This window comes from Bufo bufo, chromosome 7, assembly GCF_905171765.1.
Source record: "Bufo bufo chromosome 7, aBufBuf1.1, whole genome shotgun sequence".
Lineage (NCBI taxonomy): Eukaryota > Metazoa > Chordata > Amphibia > Anura > Bufonidae > Bufo > Bufo bufo.
In genome coordinates this window covers 37,854,935-37,873,048 of record NC_053395.1, presented here as the reverse complement: position 1 = coordinate 37,873,048, position 18,114 = coordinate 37,854,935, and the positions used below count along the sequence as shown (strand labels likewise).

Below are 18,114 nucleotides of genomic sequence, written 5' to 3'. Positions count from 1 at the left end.
AGGATCAGATGAATGATCAGTCATAAAACCCTTAAAGGCCGACTGTAGAGCGCCCAGACATACTTCATCACAGAGGAGAGCTTCATTTAGGCACCAGGTCCATTCTCTAGCCACCATTCCCAGCAACTCCAAGATAGGAATACCTGGGAGTGGTCGATCCAGATGGAAATCCCTATAGATGTTTTTGAATGGAGGTTCAGGGTGTGATGAAAAATCAGGAACATATCTAACCTACTGTAAGGGCTCATGCACACAAATGTATTTTCTTTCCGTGTCAGCTCCGTTTTTTTTTTGCAGACCGTATGCGAAACCATTCATTTCAATGGGTCCACAAAAAAACTGAAGTTACTCCCTGTGCATTCCATGTCCGTATGTCCGTATTTCCGTTCCGCAAAAATAACGGACAAGGATAGTACTGTTCTATTAGGGGCCAGCTGTTCCGTAAAATACAGAATGCACACAGACGTCATCCATATTTTTTGTGGATCCGTTTTTTACGGACCGCAAAATACATACGTTTGTGTGCATGAGCCCTAAGATTGATGAGCTGGAGAAAAATAGGTATAATCACGCTCCTTAGGATGTAACATGCACCATACGTCTACCAGTTGTCTGGAATGTAAAATGTTTTGCCCGAGAAATTGCCATGCGAGGGACCATAGATTTGCCTGTGGTGGAGTTCAACGAGGACTCCAGAATCATGTTGAAGTCGCCCCCTAGCAATATGACCCCTTCAGCATGACCCCAATTTGAATAAGATGCCTGTTAACACTTTACTTTGTCTTAGGTTTGGTAAGTTTAGGTTCCCGATGGTGTACATTTTCTCATGGATCCTTCCTTAGTTTCAGAAAAAGGAACTGTCCATTCGTCAAGTATAAGGCAAAGATTTATGTAAAGCAATAGAGACCACTTTCGATTAGAGTCAGGATTGGTACTATGAGACCAGTAAGAGTAATATTTAAAATATATGCCAGGCATAAGACCTTTTCCACATCCGCAATTTCGTTCCGCAATTTGCGGAACGGAATTGCGGACCCATTCATTCCTATGGGGCAGCACATCGTGCTGCCCGGACACGGAATTGCGGATCCGCACTTCCGGGTCCGCACTTCCGTTCCGCAAAAAAATAGAACATGTCCTATTCTTGTCCACAATTGCGGACAAGAACAGGCATATTCTATTAGTGCCGGCAATGTGCGGTCCGCAAAATGTGAAACGCACATTGCCGCTTTCCGTGTTTTGCGGCTCCGTGGATCCGCAAAACACGTTGCGGACATGTGAATGGAGTAATTAAAGTGTGTTTCCTGGACCCTCTCTCTGTGCATGTGATACAAGACCTTAGAGCGTTTTTCAGGAATATTGAATCCCCTAACATTTAGCAAGGCAAGTCTGACACTAGTTGGAGCCATATTCTCAAATGTAAGGATGGGATAGGGAAAGATCGACCAGGGAAGGAAAGGAACAGAATAGAAAAGAGAATAAAAGAGATAGAGAAGAGATTGAGAAATCACTTGTGCAGCACTAAAGGAAAAAATAAAGGGGGGGAAGGGGGATTAGAGTAAAAACTCCAAATATAGTGACAGGGAAATGTCACTAGTACTGTGCAGTATCTAACCTGCCCAGAAAAGCAAAACAATTCAAATCCTCTGTGGAGTTCACCATCTTTAACTAGGTAAAGACGAATCCCTGGGTAGAAGACGGACTTCCAACGACAGAGCAGAGGAGCCACCCCGAGGCTGAGAAACTAGATAATAAAATAGATAATTAACAAGCAGGATGTTGCCACCCTACAATCAGAGCCACCAAACTGGCAATAAGGCAAACATATGCATTACTATTGCATCACAGAGAACTTTAGGTGAAGGATACACCAAAAGACAAAAAATATATCAAACATGGAGCTGAGCTGTGAAAGGTAAAGAGCCCTCTTATTGTTAGGCGAGTGTCTCTGCCTAATGGGTAGAATACTTTCTATGACATCTGGAAAAAACAGAATATACTTTTCCTGAAGTCCTCTGACAGTTTCAGGTGGGTTGGGTAGTGCTGCTTTGCCGCTGTAGGTTGCTCCTGGAATCCTGGGTCTCCGCATGAGGGATCAAGAAGGCAGTGGAGGTAAGCTATACCAATCTGGGAGCTGAATCATGGGGAGGTCCAACGCTGCGATGAACAATGGCAGATCCTTTGGACCCCGCAACTCAATACATTGACCGTTCTTGCGGACTACTAGCTGGAATGTGTCGGGAAGTAATAATTCAATTAAGAATTATTAATTATGGTCATAAAAATAATTAACCATAAAAAAAGATTTTTTATAAAATTTGTCATAAATTCTTAAAATCATGACCTGGTGAATTGTAGACAACCTAATTGATACAATTCACATCTGAGTCCGACTATTTCCTCAGATAATAAGTTCTTTTTGACGTGAGATGACGTTAATGATAAACATGTAGTTCTACATTATACAATAATACATAGGTATTATAAAAATATGCAGATTTATTGGTTACAAATAACAGGGATCTAGGATCTTGCTAGACCATATCTTAAATGGGAAGGACTTAAAGGGTTTCTATATTTAGCTGTCAGACACTAGCGATCCGCTAGTGTCTGCTCTAACAAACCATCCTAATATAATAGGTTTTGGGGCAGCCGTTTCGCTAAAAAAAAGAACTTATATCGATATGCTAATGAGCCTCTAGGTGCTATGGGGGCGTCATTAGCACCTAGAGGCTCGGTCTACCTTCACAAACTGCCGCCGCCCAGCGCGTCCCTCCAGCCCGCCCATCTCCTGCTGAATACGATCCTCCCCGCGCGCGTCTGTATTCGGCGCATGCGCAGTGAATGTCTGACCGCTTCCCTGCTTAGACATCTCCACTGCGCCTGCACCGATGATGTCATAGTGCTCCGAGGAACAGGCGCAGTGGAGATGTCTGTGCTTGGAAGCGGTCAGACATTCACTGCGCATGCGCTGAATACATACGCTCACAGGGAGGATCGCATTCCGGAGGAGATGGGCGGGCTGGAGGGACGCGCTGGGCGGCGGCAGTTTGTGAAGGTAGACCGAGCCTCTAGGTGCTAATGACGCCCCCATAGCACCTAGAGGCTCATTAGCATATCGATATAAGTTCTTTTTTTAGCGAAACGGCTGCCCCAAAACCTATTATATTAGGATGGTTTGTTAGAGCAGACACTAGCGGATCGCTAGTGTCTGACAGCTAAATATGTGAAACGAAGTGGTAGAAACCCTTTGAAACAAGTCTTTCCTGTGGGAATACATCACTTAGCTTGGCGAAGAATGTTCTATCAATATATATACAGGGAGTGCAGAATTATTAGGCAAGTTGTATTTTTGAGGATTAATTTTATTATTGAACAACAACCATGTTCTCAATGAACCCAAAAAACTCATTAATATCAAAGCTGAATATTTTTGGAAGTAGTTTTTAGTTTGTTTTTAGTTTTAGCTATTTTAGGGGTATATCTGTGTGTGCAGGTGACTATTACTGTGCATAATTATTAGGCAACTTAACAAAAAACAAATATATACCCATTTCAATTATTTATTTTTACCAGTGAAACCAATATAACATCTCAACATTCACAAATATACATTTCTGACATTCAAAAACAAAACAAAAACAAATCAGTGACCAATATAGCAACCTTTCTTTGCAAGGACACTCAAAAGCCTGCCATCCATGGATTCTGTCAGTGTTTTGATCTGTTCACCATCAACATTGCGTGCAGCAGCAACCACAGCCTCCCAGACACTGTTCAGAGAGGTATACTGTTTTCCCTCCTTGTAAATCTCACATTTGATGATGGACCACAGGTTCTCAATGGGGTTCAGATCAGGTGAACAAGGAGGCCATGTCATTAGATTTTCTTCTTTTATACCCTTTCTTGCCAGCCACGCTGTGGAGTACTTGGACGCGTGTGATGGAGCATTGTCCTGCATGAAAATCATGTTTTTCTTGAAGGATGCAGACTTCTTCCTGTACCACTGCTTGAAGAAGGTGTCTTCTAGAAGCTGGCAATAGGACTGGGAGTTGAGCTTGACTCCATCCTCAACCCGAAAAGGCCCCACAAGCTCATCTTTGATGATACCAGCCCAAACCAGTACTCCACCTCCACCTTGCTGGCGTCTGAGTCGGACTGGAGCTCTCTGCCCTTTACCAATCCAGCCACAGGCCCATCCATCTGGCCCATCAAGACTCACTCTCATTTCATCAGTCCATAAAACCTTAGAAAAATCAGTCTTGAGATATTTCTTGGCCCAGTCTTGACGTTTCAGCTTGTGTGTCTTGTTCAGTGGTGGTCGTCTTTCAGCCTTTCTTACCTTGGCCATGTCTCTGAGTATTGCACACCTTGTGCTTTTGGGCACTCCAGTGATGTTGCAGCTCTGAAATATGGCCAAACTGGTGGCAAGTGGCATCTTGGCAGCTGCACGCTTGACTTTTCTCAGTTCATGGGCAGTTATTTTGCGCCTTGGTTTTTCCACACGCTTCTTGCGACCCTGTTGACTATTTTGAATGAAACGCTTGATTGTTCGATGATCACGCTTCAGAAGCTTTGCAATTTTAAGAGTGCTGCATCCCTCTGCAAGATATCTCACTATTTTTGACTTTTCTGAGCCTGTCAAGTCCTTCTTTTGACCCATTTTGCCAAAGGAAAGGAAGTTGCCTAATAATTATGCACACCTAATATAGGGTGTTGATGTCATTAGACCACACCCCTTCTCATTACAGAGATGCACATCACCTAATATGCTTAATTGGTAGTAGGCTTTCGAGCCTATACAGCTTGGAGTAAGACAACATGCATAAAGAGGATGATATGGTCAAAATACTCATTTGCCTAATAATTCTGCACGCAGTGTATATATATATATATATATATATACACTTACCTAAAGAATTATTAGGAACACCATACTAATACGGTGTTGGACCCCCTTTTGCCTTCAGAACTGCCTTAATTCTACGTGGCATTGATTCAACAAGGTGCTGATAGCATTCTTTAGAAATGTTGGCCCATATTGATAGGATAGCATCTTGCAGTTGATGGAGATTTGACGGATGCACATCCAGGGCACGAAGCTCCCGTTCCACCACATCCCAAAGATGCTCTATTGGGTTGAGATCTGGTGACTGTGGGGGCCATTTTAGTACAGTGAACTCATTGTCATGTTCAAGAAACCAATTTGAAATGATTTGAGCTTTGTGACATGGTGCATTATCCTGCTGGAAGTAGCCATCAGAGGATGGATACATGTTCTCATTCTGTTTACGCCAAATTCGGATTCTACCATTTGAATGTCTCAACAGAAATCGAGACTCATCAGACCAGGCAACATTTTTCCAGTCTTCAACAGTCCAATTTTGGTGAGCTCGTGCAAATTGTAGCCTCTTTTTCCTATTTGTAGTGGAGATGAGTGGTACCCGGTGGGGTCTTCTGCTGTTGTAGCCCATCCGCCTCAAGGTTGTGCGTGTTGTGGCTTCACAAATGCTTTCCTGCATACTTCGGTTGTAACGAGTGGTTATTTCAGTCAACGTTGCTCTTCTATCAGCTTGAGTCGGCCCATTCTCCTCTGACCTCTAGCATCCACAAGGCATTTTTGACCACAGGACTGCCGCATACTGGATGTTTTTCCCTTTTTACACCATTATTTGTAAACCCTAGAAATGGTTGTGCGTAAAAATCCCAGTAACTGAGCAGATTGTGAAATACTCAGACCGGCCCGTCTGGCACCAACAACCATGCCACGCTCAAAATTGCTTAAATCACCTTTCTTTCCCATTCTGACATTCAGTTTGGAGTTCAGGAGATTGTCTTGACCAGGACCACACCCCTAAATGCATTGAAGCAACTGCCATGTGATTGGTTGACTAGATAATTGCATTAATGAGAAATAGAACAGGTGTTCCTAATAATTCTTTAGGTGAGTGTATATCTAAGCAATTATTTAATGCTTTTCTAGATTATGAGTCTTGATTCTTCTGCAGGTAGAATGAAGCCTCACAATATCCTAAGACTATCTCAATATGAAAATGATCAATTAATTTATTTATTTATTCGCCAATCTAGATGGTATAATTTCACCCACACTATCAAATTAGTCTTAATAAAATGAAATATCATTTTCTGTGTCTCTTACCAAGTCCTAGTAGGAATCTCACTTCTGCTCCTAGGAAAGCTGGGTGGTCCATCATATATATATATATATATATATATATATATATACAGTACAGACCAAAAGTTTGGACACACCTCATTCAAAGAGTTTTCTTTATTTTCATGACTATGAAAATTGTAGATTCACACTGAAAGCATCAAAACTATGAATTAACACATGTGGAATTATATACATAACAAACAAGTGTGAGACAACTGAAAATATGTCATATTCTAGGTTCTTCAAAGTAGCCACCTTTTGCTCTGATTACTGCTTTGCACACTCTTGGCATTCTCTTGATGAGCTTCAAGAGGTAGTCCCCTGAAATGGTTTTCACTTCACAGGTGTGCCCTGTCAGGTTTAATAAGTGGGATTTCTTGCCTTATAAATGGGGTTGGGACCATCCGTTGCGTTGAGGAGAATTCAGGTGGATACACAGCTGATAGTCCTACTGAATAGACTGTTAGAATTTGTATTATGGCAAGAAAAAAGCAGCTAAGTAAAGAAAAACGAGTTGCCATCATTTCTTTAAGAAATGAAGGTCAGTCAGTCAGCCGAAAAATTGGGAAAACTTTGAAAGTACAGGGAGTGCAGAATTATTAGGCAAGTTGTATTTTTGAGGATTAATTTTATTATTGAACAACAACCATGTTCTCAATGAACCCAAAAAACTCATTAATATCAAAGCTGAATATTTTTGGAAGTAGTTTTTAGTTTGTTTTTAGTTTTAGCTATTTTAGGGGGATATCTGTGTGTGCAGGTGACTATTACTGTGCATAATTATTAGGCAACTTAACAAAAAACAAATATATACCCATTTCAATTATTTATTTTTACCAGTGAAACCAATATAACATCTCAACATTCACAAATATACATTTCTGACATTCAAAAACAAAACAAAAACAAATCAGTGACCAATATAGCCACCTTTCTTTGCAAGGACACTCAAAAGCCTGCCATCCATGGATTCTGTCAGTGTTTTGATCTGTTCACCATCAACATTGCGTGCAGCAGCAACCACAGCCTCCCAGACACTGTTCAGAGAGGTGTACTGTTTTCCCTCCTTGTAAATCTCACATTTGATGATGGACCACAGGTTCTCAATGGGGTTCAGATCAGGTGAACAAGGAGGCCATGTCATTAGATTTTCTTCTTTTATACCCTTTCTTGCCAGCCACGCTGTGGAGTACTTGGACGCGTGTGATGGAGCATTGTCCTGCATGAAAATCATGTTTTTCTTGAAGGATGCAGACTTCTTCCTGTACCACTGCTTGAAGAAGGTGTCTTCCAGAAACTGGCAGTAGGACTGGGAGTTGAGCTTGACTCCATCCTCAACCCGAAAAGGCCCCACAAGCTCATCTTTGATGATACCAGCCCAAACCAGTACTCCACCTCCACCTTGCTGGCGTCTGAGTCGGACTGGAGCTCTCTGCCCTTTACCAATCCAGCCACGGGCCCATCCATCTGGCCCATCAAGACTCACTCTCATTTCATCAGTCCATAAAACCTTAGAAAAATCAGTCTTGAGATATTTCTTGGCCCAGTCTTGACGTTTCAGCTTGTGTGTCTTGTTCAGTGGTGGTCGTCTTTCAGCCTTTCTTACCTTGGCCATGTCTCTGAGTATTGCACACCTTGTGCTTTTGGGCACTCCAGTGATGTTGCAGCTCTGAAATATGGCCAAACTGGTGGCAAGTGGCATCTTGGCAGCTGCACGCTTGACTTTTCTCAGTTCATGGGCAGTTATTTTGTGCCTTGGTTTTTCCATACGCTTCTTGCGACCCTGTTGACTATTTTGAATGAAACGCTTGATTGTTCGATGATCACGCTTCAGAAGCTTTGCAATTTTAAGAGTGCTGCATCCCTCTGCAAGATATCTCACTATTTTTGACTTTTCTGAGCCTGTCAAGTCCTTCTTTTGACCCATTTTGCCAAAGGAAAGGAAGTTGCCTGATAATTATGCACACCTAATATAGGGTGTTGATGTCATTAGACCACACCCCTTCTCATTACAGAGATGCACATCACCTAATATGCTTAATTGGTAGTAGGCTTTCGAGCCTATACAGCTTGGAGTAAGACAACATGCATAAAGAGGATGATGTGGTCAAAATACTCATTTGCCTAATAATTCTGCACGCAGTGTAAGGGCTATTTGACCAAGAAGGAGAGTGATGGGGTGCTGCGCCAGATGACCTGGCCTCCACAGTCACCGGACCTGAACCCAGTCGAGATGGTTTGGGGTGAGCTGGACCGCAGAGTGAAGGCAAAAGGGCCAACAAGTGCTAAGCATCTCTGGGAACTCCATCAAGACTGTTGGAAGACCATTGCAGGGGACTACCTCTTGAAGCTCATCAAGAGAATGCCAAGAGTGTGCAAAGCAGTAATCAAAGCAAAAGGTGGCTACTTTGAAGAACCTAGAATATGACATATTTTCAGTTGTTTCACACTTGTTTGTTATGTATATAATTCCACATGTGTTAATTCATAGTTTTGATGCCTTCATAGTCATGAAAATAAAGAAAACTCTTTGAATGAGAAGGTGTGTCCAAACTTTTGGTCTGTACTGTATGTCCTACTGATTGTCTTATGCTAAGGACTAACTAAGGCTCATTAAATGAATAGATACATATTATATATTTTGCTTCATTAATAAATACCTAATTGTATAGGTAATTATCACTAGCTGCATAGAGCTTATCTTTATCTCCCGTCATAAATTTATAAGTAGACAAGGAGGCTTTTCAGACTGGTACATTCATGAGAAGAATAACACTGAAGAGTAGAAACCTTTTTGTGACCTTACTTCGGCCTACTCAAGACATACAAAACTGTAACTAGCATGGCTCTTAAAGGCAATGAACACCCATCTTGACTTGAATAATTGAATATCATGCATTTACCTATGAAAAGGCACAACAAATGGAAAGCCCCACGTATAGAGAAGGTTGTTTGCTCTGAGGAGATCTAACATAGGTTTAAGGACTCTCCTCTGGGCCAAAGTGAAACATGAGAGATCTTGCATGATTGTTAAGGTAGCCCCATCAAAGTCAATAGTAGAAAAGGTACGGGCCTTGCGCATAATTTCCTCCTTCACAGAGAAATAATGGAGATGGCAATTGACAACTATAGGCTTGGAGGGATCCGGGTTGATGGGAGCCAGAGTCCTATGGGCTCTGTCGATTTCCATCCACTCAGAAACTGGTCTCTCAAGTATGGTGTTGAATAGGCCTTGGAGTGTTGGAATCAAGTCCTCCATTTTAGTAGATTCAGGAAGACCTCTTATTCTTTCATTATTTCTCCTGCTACGATTCTCAATATCATCATGAAGATGGTATAGATGGCATATGTGATGGTCAATCGTTTCCCCTTGGGCCACCAATTCATCCACTTTAGCAGATGTATGATCGTGCATGGAGGCAACTTCTTCAACCCTCTCCTCTATAGCTTGCACATTTCACTGCAGATAGCTCCTGCTTATAGGAGTTTTCCAATCTCTCCACAAATTTCTCAATTTCTTGACGCATGTGGAGCAATTTCATGTGCTCTTTCCAATCCCACTGAGTATCAGGGGGGGCCCTATCCATCATATTGGCACAATCAATAACCTCTGTAGTACTTGAGGGAAGCTGTGAAGCCGAGCCACCACCCCAAGATGGCGGCGGCCAGGTGGAGGAGCGCTGTGGTAGAGGATTCAGCGGGATTACGGAGGTGTGGAGGTATGTCTCACCGAATCAGCTCTTGATTCCGCGGGTGGCAGAGTCGCGATGGCCTGCTGGGCCGGGCAGAAAGGTGCGACGTCTGGATTGCGGCTTGCAGGGGTCACGTCCTGAGCCGCTCCCGCTGCAAAGCAGCGCTGTATGCCGCCTTGTTCCGCCAAAGTCCCAGCTAAGCGAGTCCCAGCAAGGGACCCTTTTCTTGTCCTCACCATTGGTGCCCTCAGAGGACTCTGGAGAGGGCCGGCATGGTTAGTCTCAGTCTCGTGGCGGGAGTTCCTGTGTGATGCGTGCTCACTCCACCATGAGCCCTTACACTGAAGGGTAATTTCTCAGGAGCAGTTGGGCCACATAGCAGCTGCTCTAACCAATACCCTGGCAGTTAGGCTGCCTGATATTAAGGGTCCAAGTGCTCAGTCCTTTCTGGGGGACGGTTGTATGTCATCATCTTAGAGACACTAATAGCCTATGGCATTTTTCTGGTGTAGTATAAACTACAAATAGAGATGTGGAAATTATGTCTGGGTAAAAGTGAAAAGTAATAAACAGTGATAAATGAGTCATTGCAGCCCGTTCAGGAGGAGTTACTCATTGACTTGTGTATACTGTAAAACATCATACGGTAATAATATATATATAAAGTGTCATGATTTTTTTTATAATTCATCACATTTCTTTATAACTGAATCTCCTCCTTCTTCTTCATCTCTATATAAAGTCACAAAACATATTGCTTCCAAGACCAGTATCGACCTCGGGGAGACTCAAGACCAAAAATGGCTAATTTGTTCACTTTCATAACAGAGTCTTTATCCATAAGTCTGGCACTGAGTATATTGCTAATAGTAATTTTCTCGGTGCACTTTCTTACTAGAAGTAAGAAGTCACCATATAATTTACCTCCAGGTCCAGCACCACTACCTCTTATAGGAAACCTGCACTTATTGGACATCAGACGACAGGACCTCTCTCTGATGAAGGTACAGTAAAGTCAAAACTTTCTAAAACTTTGTAAATACTTGCCTTACGTTGCATTGTTAATGCCCTGCATTTTTATGTTATATTATTATGTGTATTGTTATATAATATAACTTATTGTGTCATATTACTTATTATTATTATTATTATTATAGGACTTTTTCTTAACATGTCTTCTTATATATATACTAGCAGAAGGACCCGGCTTCGCACGGGTATATTTCATCTACCGTATGTTTGTGTGTGTCGCTAAAAGATGGGGTGAGAAAATTTGCAAGACGATTAGCCCTAATAAAATACCATCTAAAAAAGGAAAAAAATAATAATAACAAAAACAAAGGCAATAATAAGCAGAGGGAAAATGTAGAAGAAGGTGAAAGGAAAGATGAAGGCGAAACATTCAAACACACGAATTTAAAAGCGAAATCCCGCTTCGACCCAATAAATGAATACTCAGTACCCCTAAATATGTTTTCTAACCTGGTAACGAGGGACATCAGAAAAATGAACACAAAAATGAATGAATACAAAAGGAGGAAATATATGGGTAATGTGACCAAGGCAGAAAGGGAAGCTATGATTAATATGCAGAAAAACAACAATATAATCATCCGCCCTGCAGATAAGGGGGGGGGGGGGATAATAATATTGGATAAAAAAGACTATGAAGAAGAGGCATTGAAAATATTAAATGATAGTAAAACCTATAAAGTTTTAAGGGATGATCCGACAGAGAGGTATAAGAAAGAACTACAACTTTTAGTCCAGAATGCATGTAAAGAAGGGATTCTAAACAAGCAGGAAAGTTTATTTATCAACATCAAACATCCCAAAATGGCTATATTCTACCAAAATCTGAAAATCCATAAGGACATAAATAAACCACCTGGGAGACCCATAGTCTCCGGGGTAGAATGCCTAACCAGCGCTCTATCCAGGTATGTTGACCAGTATCTGCAACCATGTGCTCAAAATTTATATGCATATCTGAAGGACACTAAACACATACTGCAGATACTGGAAGGCATCATGTGGATTGAAGGGGATATCATAGGGACCCTTGATGTTAAGTCCCTATATACCATCACTGAAAATGAAAAAGGCTGCGCAGCAGCCAAACACTTCCTAGAACAGCAGGAAAATCTATCGAATATTCAGATAGACTTTATAGGGGAGTGTATTTTATTTATTTTACAAAAAACATTTTTAGATTTAAAGACAAATTTTACCTCCAGACGTGGGGGACCGCGATGGGGACGAGGTTCGCACCGGAATTCGCAAATTTATACGTAGGAAGGTGGGAAGAAGAATTTATCCACCCCATTGGGGAGCTCCGGGCGGGCCTCGTCCTCTGGCGGCGTTTTATTGATATTGTGGTATTTATTTGGAGGGGTGGTGAACTAACTTTAAATATGTTTTTAGAGGACATTAATAAAAATGAGTTTTATTTGGAGTTCACCCCAAACTATAGTTTTAAAGAAGTTAACTTCCTGGATCTTACAATCTATGTGGAAAAGAATAAAATTTTAACAAAAACCTACGAAAAACCCACGGATTCCAACAGTTATATATCACGAACTAGCTGCCATCTCCCCCGGTGGCTAGATAACATCCCTAGAAGCCAATTTATGCGCCTAAGGAGAAACTTCACAGATGTCACAGAATATGATAAGGAGGCTGAAAAACTGCAGAATAAATTTGAGGACAAAGGTTATGAAATGAATAAATGAACAGTGCAGAAGGGGGAAATTAGGATGTTGGAAAGAACACAACTATTGGGGGGTAGCAATAGGGATACAAAGGGAGTGGAGGGGGATAAATATGGGAGTAAAGAAATACCACCAATCATAATCCCCTTTAATTCTCAAACACATATGTTCAGGAAAATAGTGGGTAGACATTGGGATATACTGAGGGAAGACAAATGGATTGGAGAATTGATACCAGATGTACCAGCATTTGTATATAGGAAGGCAGCTAATTAGGGCTGCACGATATGGGAATTTTGTGCGATTGCGATTAGGGCCCTAAAAATTGCGATAACGCTATGCGATGCGATATTTTAAGGGAATTGTGCTAGAGGTCTATTTGCTTGGATTTTCCCATATGAGCCGCTGACGCGGCTGGGTATGACATAGTTATAGGGGATCTGTGGATGTCACTGTTATGGGGGATCTGTGGATGGCACTGTTATGGGGGATCTGTGGATGGCACTGTTATGGGGGATCTGTGGATGGCACTGTTATGGGGGATCTGTGGATGATGCACTGTTATGGGGGATCTGTGGATGATGCACTGTTATGGGGGATCTGTGGATGGCACTGTTGTGGGGGATCTGTGGATGGCACTGTTGTGGGGGATCTGTGGATGGCACTGTTATGGAGGGGATCTGTGGATGGCACTGTTATGGAGGGGATCTGTGGATGGCACTGTTGTGGGGGATCTGTGGATGACGCTGTGTTATGGGGGATCTGTGGATGACGCTGTGTTGTGGGGGATCTGTGGATGGCACTGTTGTGGGGGATCTGTGGATGACGCTGTGTTGTGGGGGATCTGTGGATAACGCTGTGTTGTGGGGGATCTGTGGATGACGCTGTGTTGTGGGGGATCTGTGGATGACGCTGTGTTGTGGGGGATCTGTAGATGACGCTGTGTTGTGGGGGATCTGTGGATGACGCTGTGTTGTGGGGGATCTGTGGATGACGCTGTTATGGGGTGGATCTGTGGAGGACACTGTTATGGGGTGGATCTGTGGAGGACGCTGTTATGGGGTGGATCTGTGGAGGACGCTGTTATGGTGTGGATCTGTGGAGGACGCTGTTATGGGGTGGATCTGTGGAGGACGCTGTTATGGGTGGATCTGTGGAGGACGCTGTGTTGTGGGGGATCTGTGGATGACGCTGTGTTATGGGGTGGATCTGTGGAGGACGCTGTTATGGGGTGGATCTGTGGAGGACGCTGTTATGGGGTGGACCTGTGGAGGACGCTGTTATGGGGTGGACCTGTGGAGGACGCTGTTATGGGGTGGATCTGTGGAGGACGCTGTTATGGGGTGGATCTGTGGAGGACGCTGTTATGGGGTGGATCTGTGGAGGACGCTGTTATGGGGTGGATCTGTGGAGGACGCTGTTATGGGGTGGATCTGTGGAGGACGCTGTTATGGGGTGGATCTGTGGAGGACGCTGTTATGGGGTGGATCTGTGGAGGACGCTGTGTTGTGGGGGATCTGTGGAGGACACTGTTATGGAGGATCTGTGGAGGACGCTGTTTGTCACGGTCTGGAGTCAGGCTCGGAGGTCAGTAGCTATAGCAGCGGAGCAGATATTCACACTGGTCCCCCTGGCTGATGACACGGGTTCACCTGAGGTGCGGGGTCTAAGTACTAACCGGTATTCACCAGAGCTCCTGATGGTGGAGATGGACTTTGCTGCGTGTTAGTACCAGGTCGCAGTCCTCATGATAGCCCAAGCAGGAGGTGAGCAAGCCAAGGTCCAGTAGCAGATATAGCAGGCAGGGATCAAGCAGAAGCGTGGTTGAGAAACTAGCCAAAGTCGGTAACGAATAGTGCAGGTTGGGATTAAGCAGGAGCGTAGTCGAGGAACAAGCCAAATGTCAGTAACGGATGATAGCAGAGATACGGTCGGCAGCAGGATAGACAGGAGCAAGATATTGGCTGGTAAAGGCACAATATTCTGGCATCCAGGAAGTTCAGAGACATGGCTTAAATCAGGAAGTTCATGGGAGGAGCAAAGAGTTCAAGGTTCAAGGCAAACAAGATTCAAGACAAGATCATTCAAGGAATTGTCTAAGGAACTGTCCAGCATTTCAGGTGGCTCAGCAAGTAGAGGCACCGCCAGATGCAGCAGAGGTCCCGGGTTCAAGTCCAGATCCTAACAGTACTCCCCTCCTACCAGGACATCCCCTGGATGTCTTAGGGCCAGGTTTGTGAGGAAACCTCTGGTGGAATTCCTTTGTTAATCTAGGGGCATGAACATTCTCATCAGGCTCCCAAGAGTTTTCTTCTGGCCCATATCCTTCCCATTGAACCAGATATTGTAATTTGTTCCGAAAGATCCTGGAGTCAAGAATTTTTTCCACCACAAATTCTTCTTCACCCTGTACTTCAACAGGTGGAGGAGGAGGATGAATTCTTCCATAAAAAGTATTTTCATGAAACGTTTTGAGTAGCGATACATGAAAAACAGGGTGAATCCTCATATTGTCGGGAAGTTTTAGGCGAAAAGTGACCGGGTTGATTTGAGCAGAAATCTCAAAAGGTCCCACAAACTTTTGACCCAACTTAGCACATGGAACCTGAACCTTCAAATTTTTGGTAGATAACCAAACTTTGTCACCTACGTGAAAGGTGGGGATGGGGATTGATCTCCGATGTCTGTCAGCAGCCTTCTTGTAATATTCCTGAGCCTCCTTCAATGTATCCGTCAATTTCTCCTGGATCTCCTGTAATGAAGTTAATCTGTTGGTAACAACAGGATATGGAGTTGAAATAGATGGATCTGGAATAAAAACTGGATGATACCCAGTGTTTAGGAAAAAGGGGCTTTGGGAAGTGCCGTAGGAAGGTAGTCCACCCAATCATCCTGAAGATAACTCACAAAACATCGAAGGTATTGCTCCAAAGTTTGATTGGTCCTCTCGGTCTGACCATTAGACTGTGGATGAAAAGCTGAGGACAGATTAATTGTTACACCCAACGCTGAGCAAAAACTTCTCCAAAATTTAGAGGTAAACTGTACTCCTCTGTCAGACACCACATCATCAGGAATTCCATGTAGTTTAAAAACTTCCCGGACCATTACTTCTGCAGTATGTTCGGCAGAGGGTACCCCCTTAATTGGAATAAAATGAGCCATTTTAGTGAGACGGTCCACAACTACCAGGATGATGGTCATCCCTTTAGAAAGGGGAAGGTCGACCACAAAGTCCATAGAAATTGACCCCCATGGTCTTGATGGAACAGGCAGTGGTTGAAGTAACCCCAGAGGAGAAGATCGGGGTGTCTTATTGCGAGCACAGGTTCGACACAAAGCCACATAACTCTTGACATCTTTCTTGTACCCAGGCCACCAAAAGGAACGTGATAAGAGTTCCTCTGTTTTAGAAACTCCAAAATGACCAGCAAGTTTAGAGTCGTGAACCAACCTGAGGGCTTCTACTCTAACTGATTCAGGTACATAGAGGCAATGCGCTTGAGTCCAAAAACTGTTGCTGTACTTGAGGTTAAAGTCTTTAGGAGGATGATTAAGAAGTGGGTCATTCTCATACCCCTCCTTGAGAAGATTAAGAAAGGTCTTAGAACTCATGGCCCCTAGAAAGTTCTTTTGAGGCAGGATTGTACATTCAGAGTTTCTTTCCTGGAGAGGCCCAGACAACATCCGTGACAGGGCATCAGCCTTACCATTCCTTGACCCAGGGCGGTACAAGATAACAAAATTAAACCTCGAGAAGAATAGGGTCCAACGTGCTTGTCTAGATGACAACCTCTTGGCAGAACGAATAAATTCAAAATTTTTGTGATCCGTGAGAACGGTTACAGGGTGCTTAGCCCCTTCCAGCAGATGCCTCCACTCAGAAAATGCTTGCTTAATTGCCAGCAGCTTCTTGTTTCCAATGTCATAATTCTTCTCGGCTGGAGACATCAGTCGAGAGAAATAGGCACAAGGATGAAGCTGCATTTTTTCTCCAATTCGCTGAGAAAGGATAGCTCCCACAGCAGCATCTGAAGCATCAACTTCTACGATGAAAGGTAGTTCAGGATCTGGATGTACCAGTACTGGTGCAGTAGTGAAGAGAGTCTTTAGTTTACTAAAGGCAGCCTGTGACTCAGGTGACCACAAAAAGGGTATTCCTTTCTTTGTCATCTGTGTAATTGGAGCTATTACCTTAGAGAAATTCCTTATAAATCTCCTGTAAAAGTTGGCAAATCCAACAAATCGTTGTATCTCCTTAACATTCCTAGGGACAGGCCAATCCACCACTGCTTTGATCTTATCGGGATCCATGCTTACCCCTTCAGAAGAAATTATGTAACCCAAGAACTGGATCTGACTTTGTTCAAACTCGCATTTTTCTAGTTTGATGTAAAGTTGATTCTGCCTTAGTCTCTCGAAGACAATACAGACATGCTTGTGGTGTTCTTCCAAATTATCAGAAAAAATTAGAATATCATCCAAATAGGCTATTACAAACTGATCCAGCAAATCTCGGAAAACATAATTAATAAAATGTTGAAAGGTTGCGGGAGCATTGCACAGTCCAAAGGGCATGACCAAAGACTCAAAATGTCCATATCTGGTTCTGAAAGCAGTTTTCCATTCATCTCCAGGTCGAATGCGGACAAGGTTGTATGCCCCCCGTAAATCTAATTTGGTAAAGAGCTTGGCGGAGCGGAGTCTCTCGAGCATTTCTGGAATCAGTGGGAGTGGATAGCGATTTTTAATTGTGATCCTGTTTAAATCTCTGTAGTCGATACACGGACGCAGGGTTGAGTCCTTTTTCTCCACGAAGAACAAGGCTGCCCCAGCAGGAGAGGTGGAGTGTCTGATAAAACCCTTCTCCAGATTCTCATTAAGCCACTCCCGGAGCACCTTCAGTTCAGGTTCGGATAAAGAAAAAAGGCGACCAAAGGGTATTTCTGCCCCTGGAAGCAATTCAATGGGGCAATCATAAGAGCGATGAGGAGGCAGCTGATCGGCGTTCTTTTTATCACAAACGTCCCGAAACTCAAGATATTGTGGAGGTAGCTTGTCATATGATTGGGTAGTTACCATAACTGCTTGTGAATCCAGGGTTGGTGGAGGGCTTATTTGATAAGTTTCCGTGCAATGTGTTTTGCAATGGTCAGATGTAAAACTTAAGGAACGTGTTTCCCAGTTGATGGAGGGATTATGGATAGAGAACCAAGGAATGCCCAGGATGATAGGGAACTTGGGTGATGTGATCAGCTGAAAGCTGATAGTCTCCTGATGGTCAGTCTCAATTCAGAGTTTAAGTGAAACAGTCTCATGGGTAACAGGTCCTGAAGATAAGGGTGAACCATCCACAGTTTCCATATCAATAGGGTTGAGTTTATTTCTTATTTGAATGTTATGATTTTGGGCAAATTCAATGTCCATGAAGTTTCCCCCAGCCCCTGAGTCCAGCATAGCAGAACAAGGTATTTCACCATCTTCAACGATAAGCTTTATAGGGATGATAAAATGAGTTGATAAAGAATTAACT

The 18,114-nt window shown here is 43.2% G+C and overlaps 2 protein-coding genes across 3 annotated transcripts in view; one reads left to right on the top strand and one right to left on the bottom strand.

Annotated features, from left to right (window-relative positions):
- Window positions 1–18,114, top strand: part of LOC121008884 (cytochrome P450 2W1-like) — a 56,292-nt gene that overhangs the window by 6,993 nt on the left and 31,185 nt on the right. The window contains exon 2 of one of the 2 annotated variants that reach the window (XM_040441620.1): window positions 10,801–10,874. In XM_040441620.1, coding sequence (XP_040297554.1) covers window positions 10,869–10,874 — 6 coding nt within the window. In that variant the 5' untranslated portion in view covers window positions 10,801–10,868. Of the gene's footprint in view, window positions 1–9,846; window positions 10,875–18,114 lie in introns of those variants that run through there. The other variant, XM_040441618.1, reaches the window with a different exon arrangement.
- LOC121008885 lies at window positions 1,363–9,783 on the bottom strand. The gene is made up of 2 exons (XM_040441621.1): window positions 9,103–9,783; window positions 1,363–2,234 (listed from the first exon to the last, which is right to left on the bottom strand). The coding sequence occupies exons 1-2, from the start codon at window positions 9,591–9,593 to the stop codon at window positions 2,096–2,098; spliced, it is 630 nt and encodes a 209-aa protein (XP_040297555.1). The 5' UTR covers window positions 9,594–9,783; the 3' UTR covers window positions 1,363–2,095.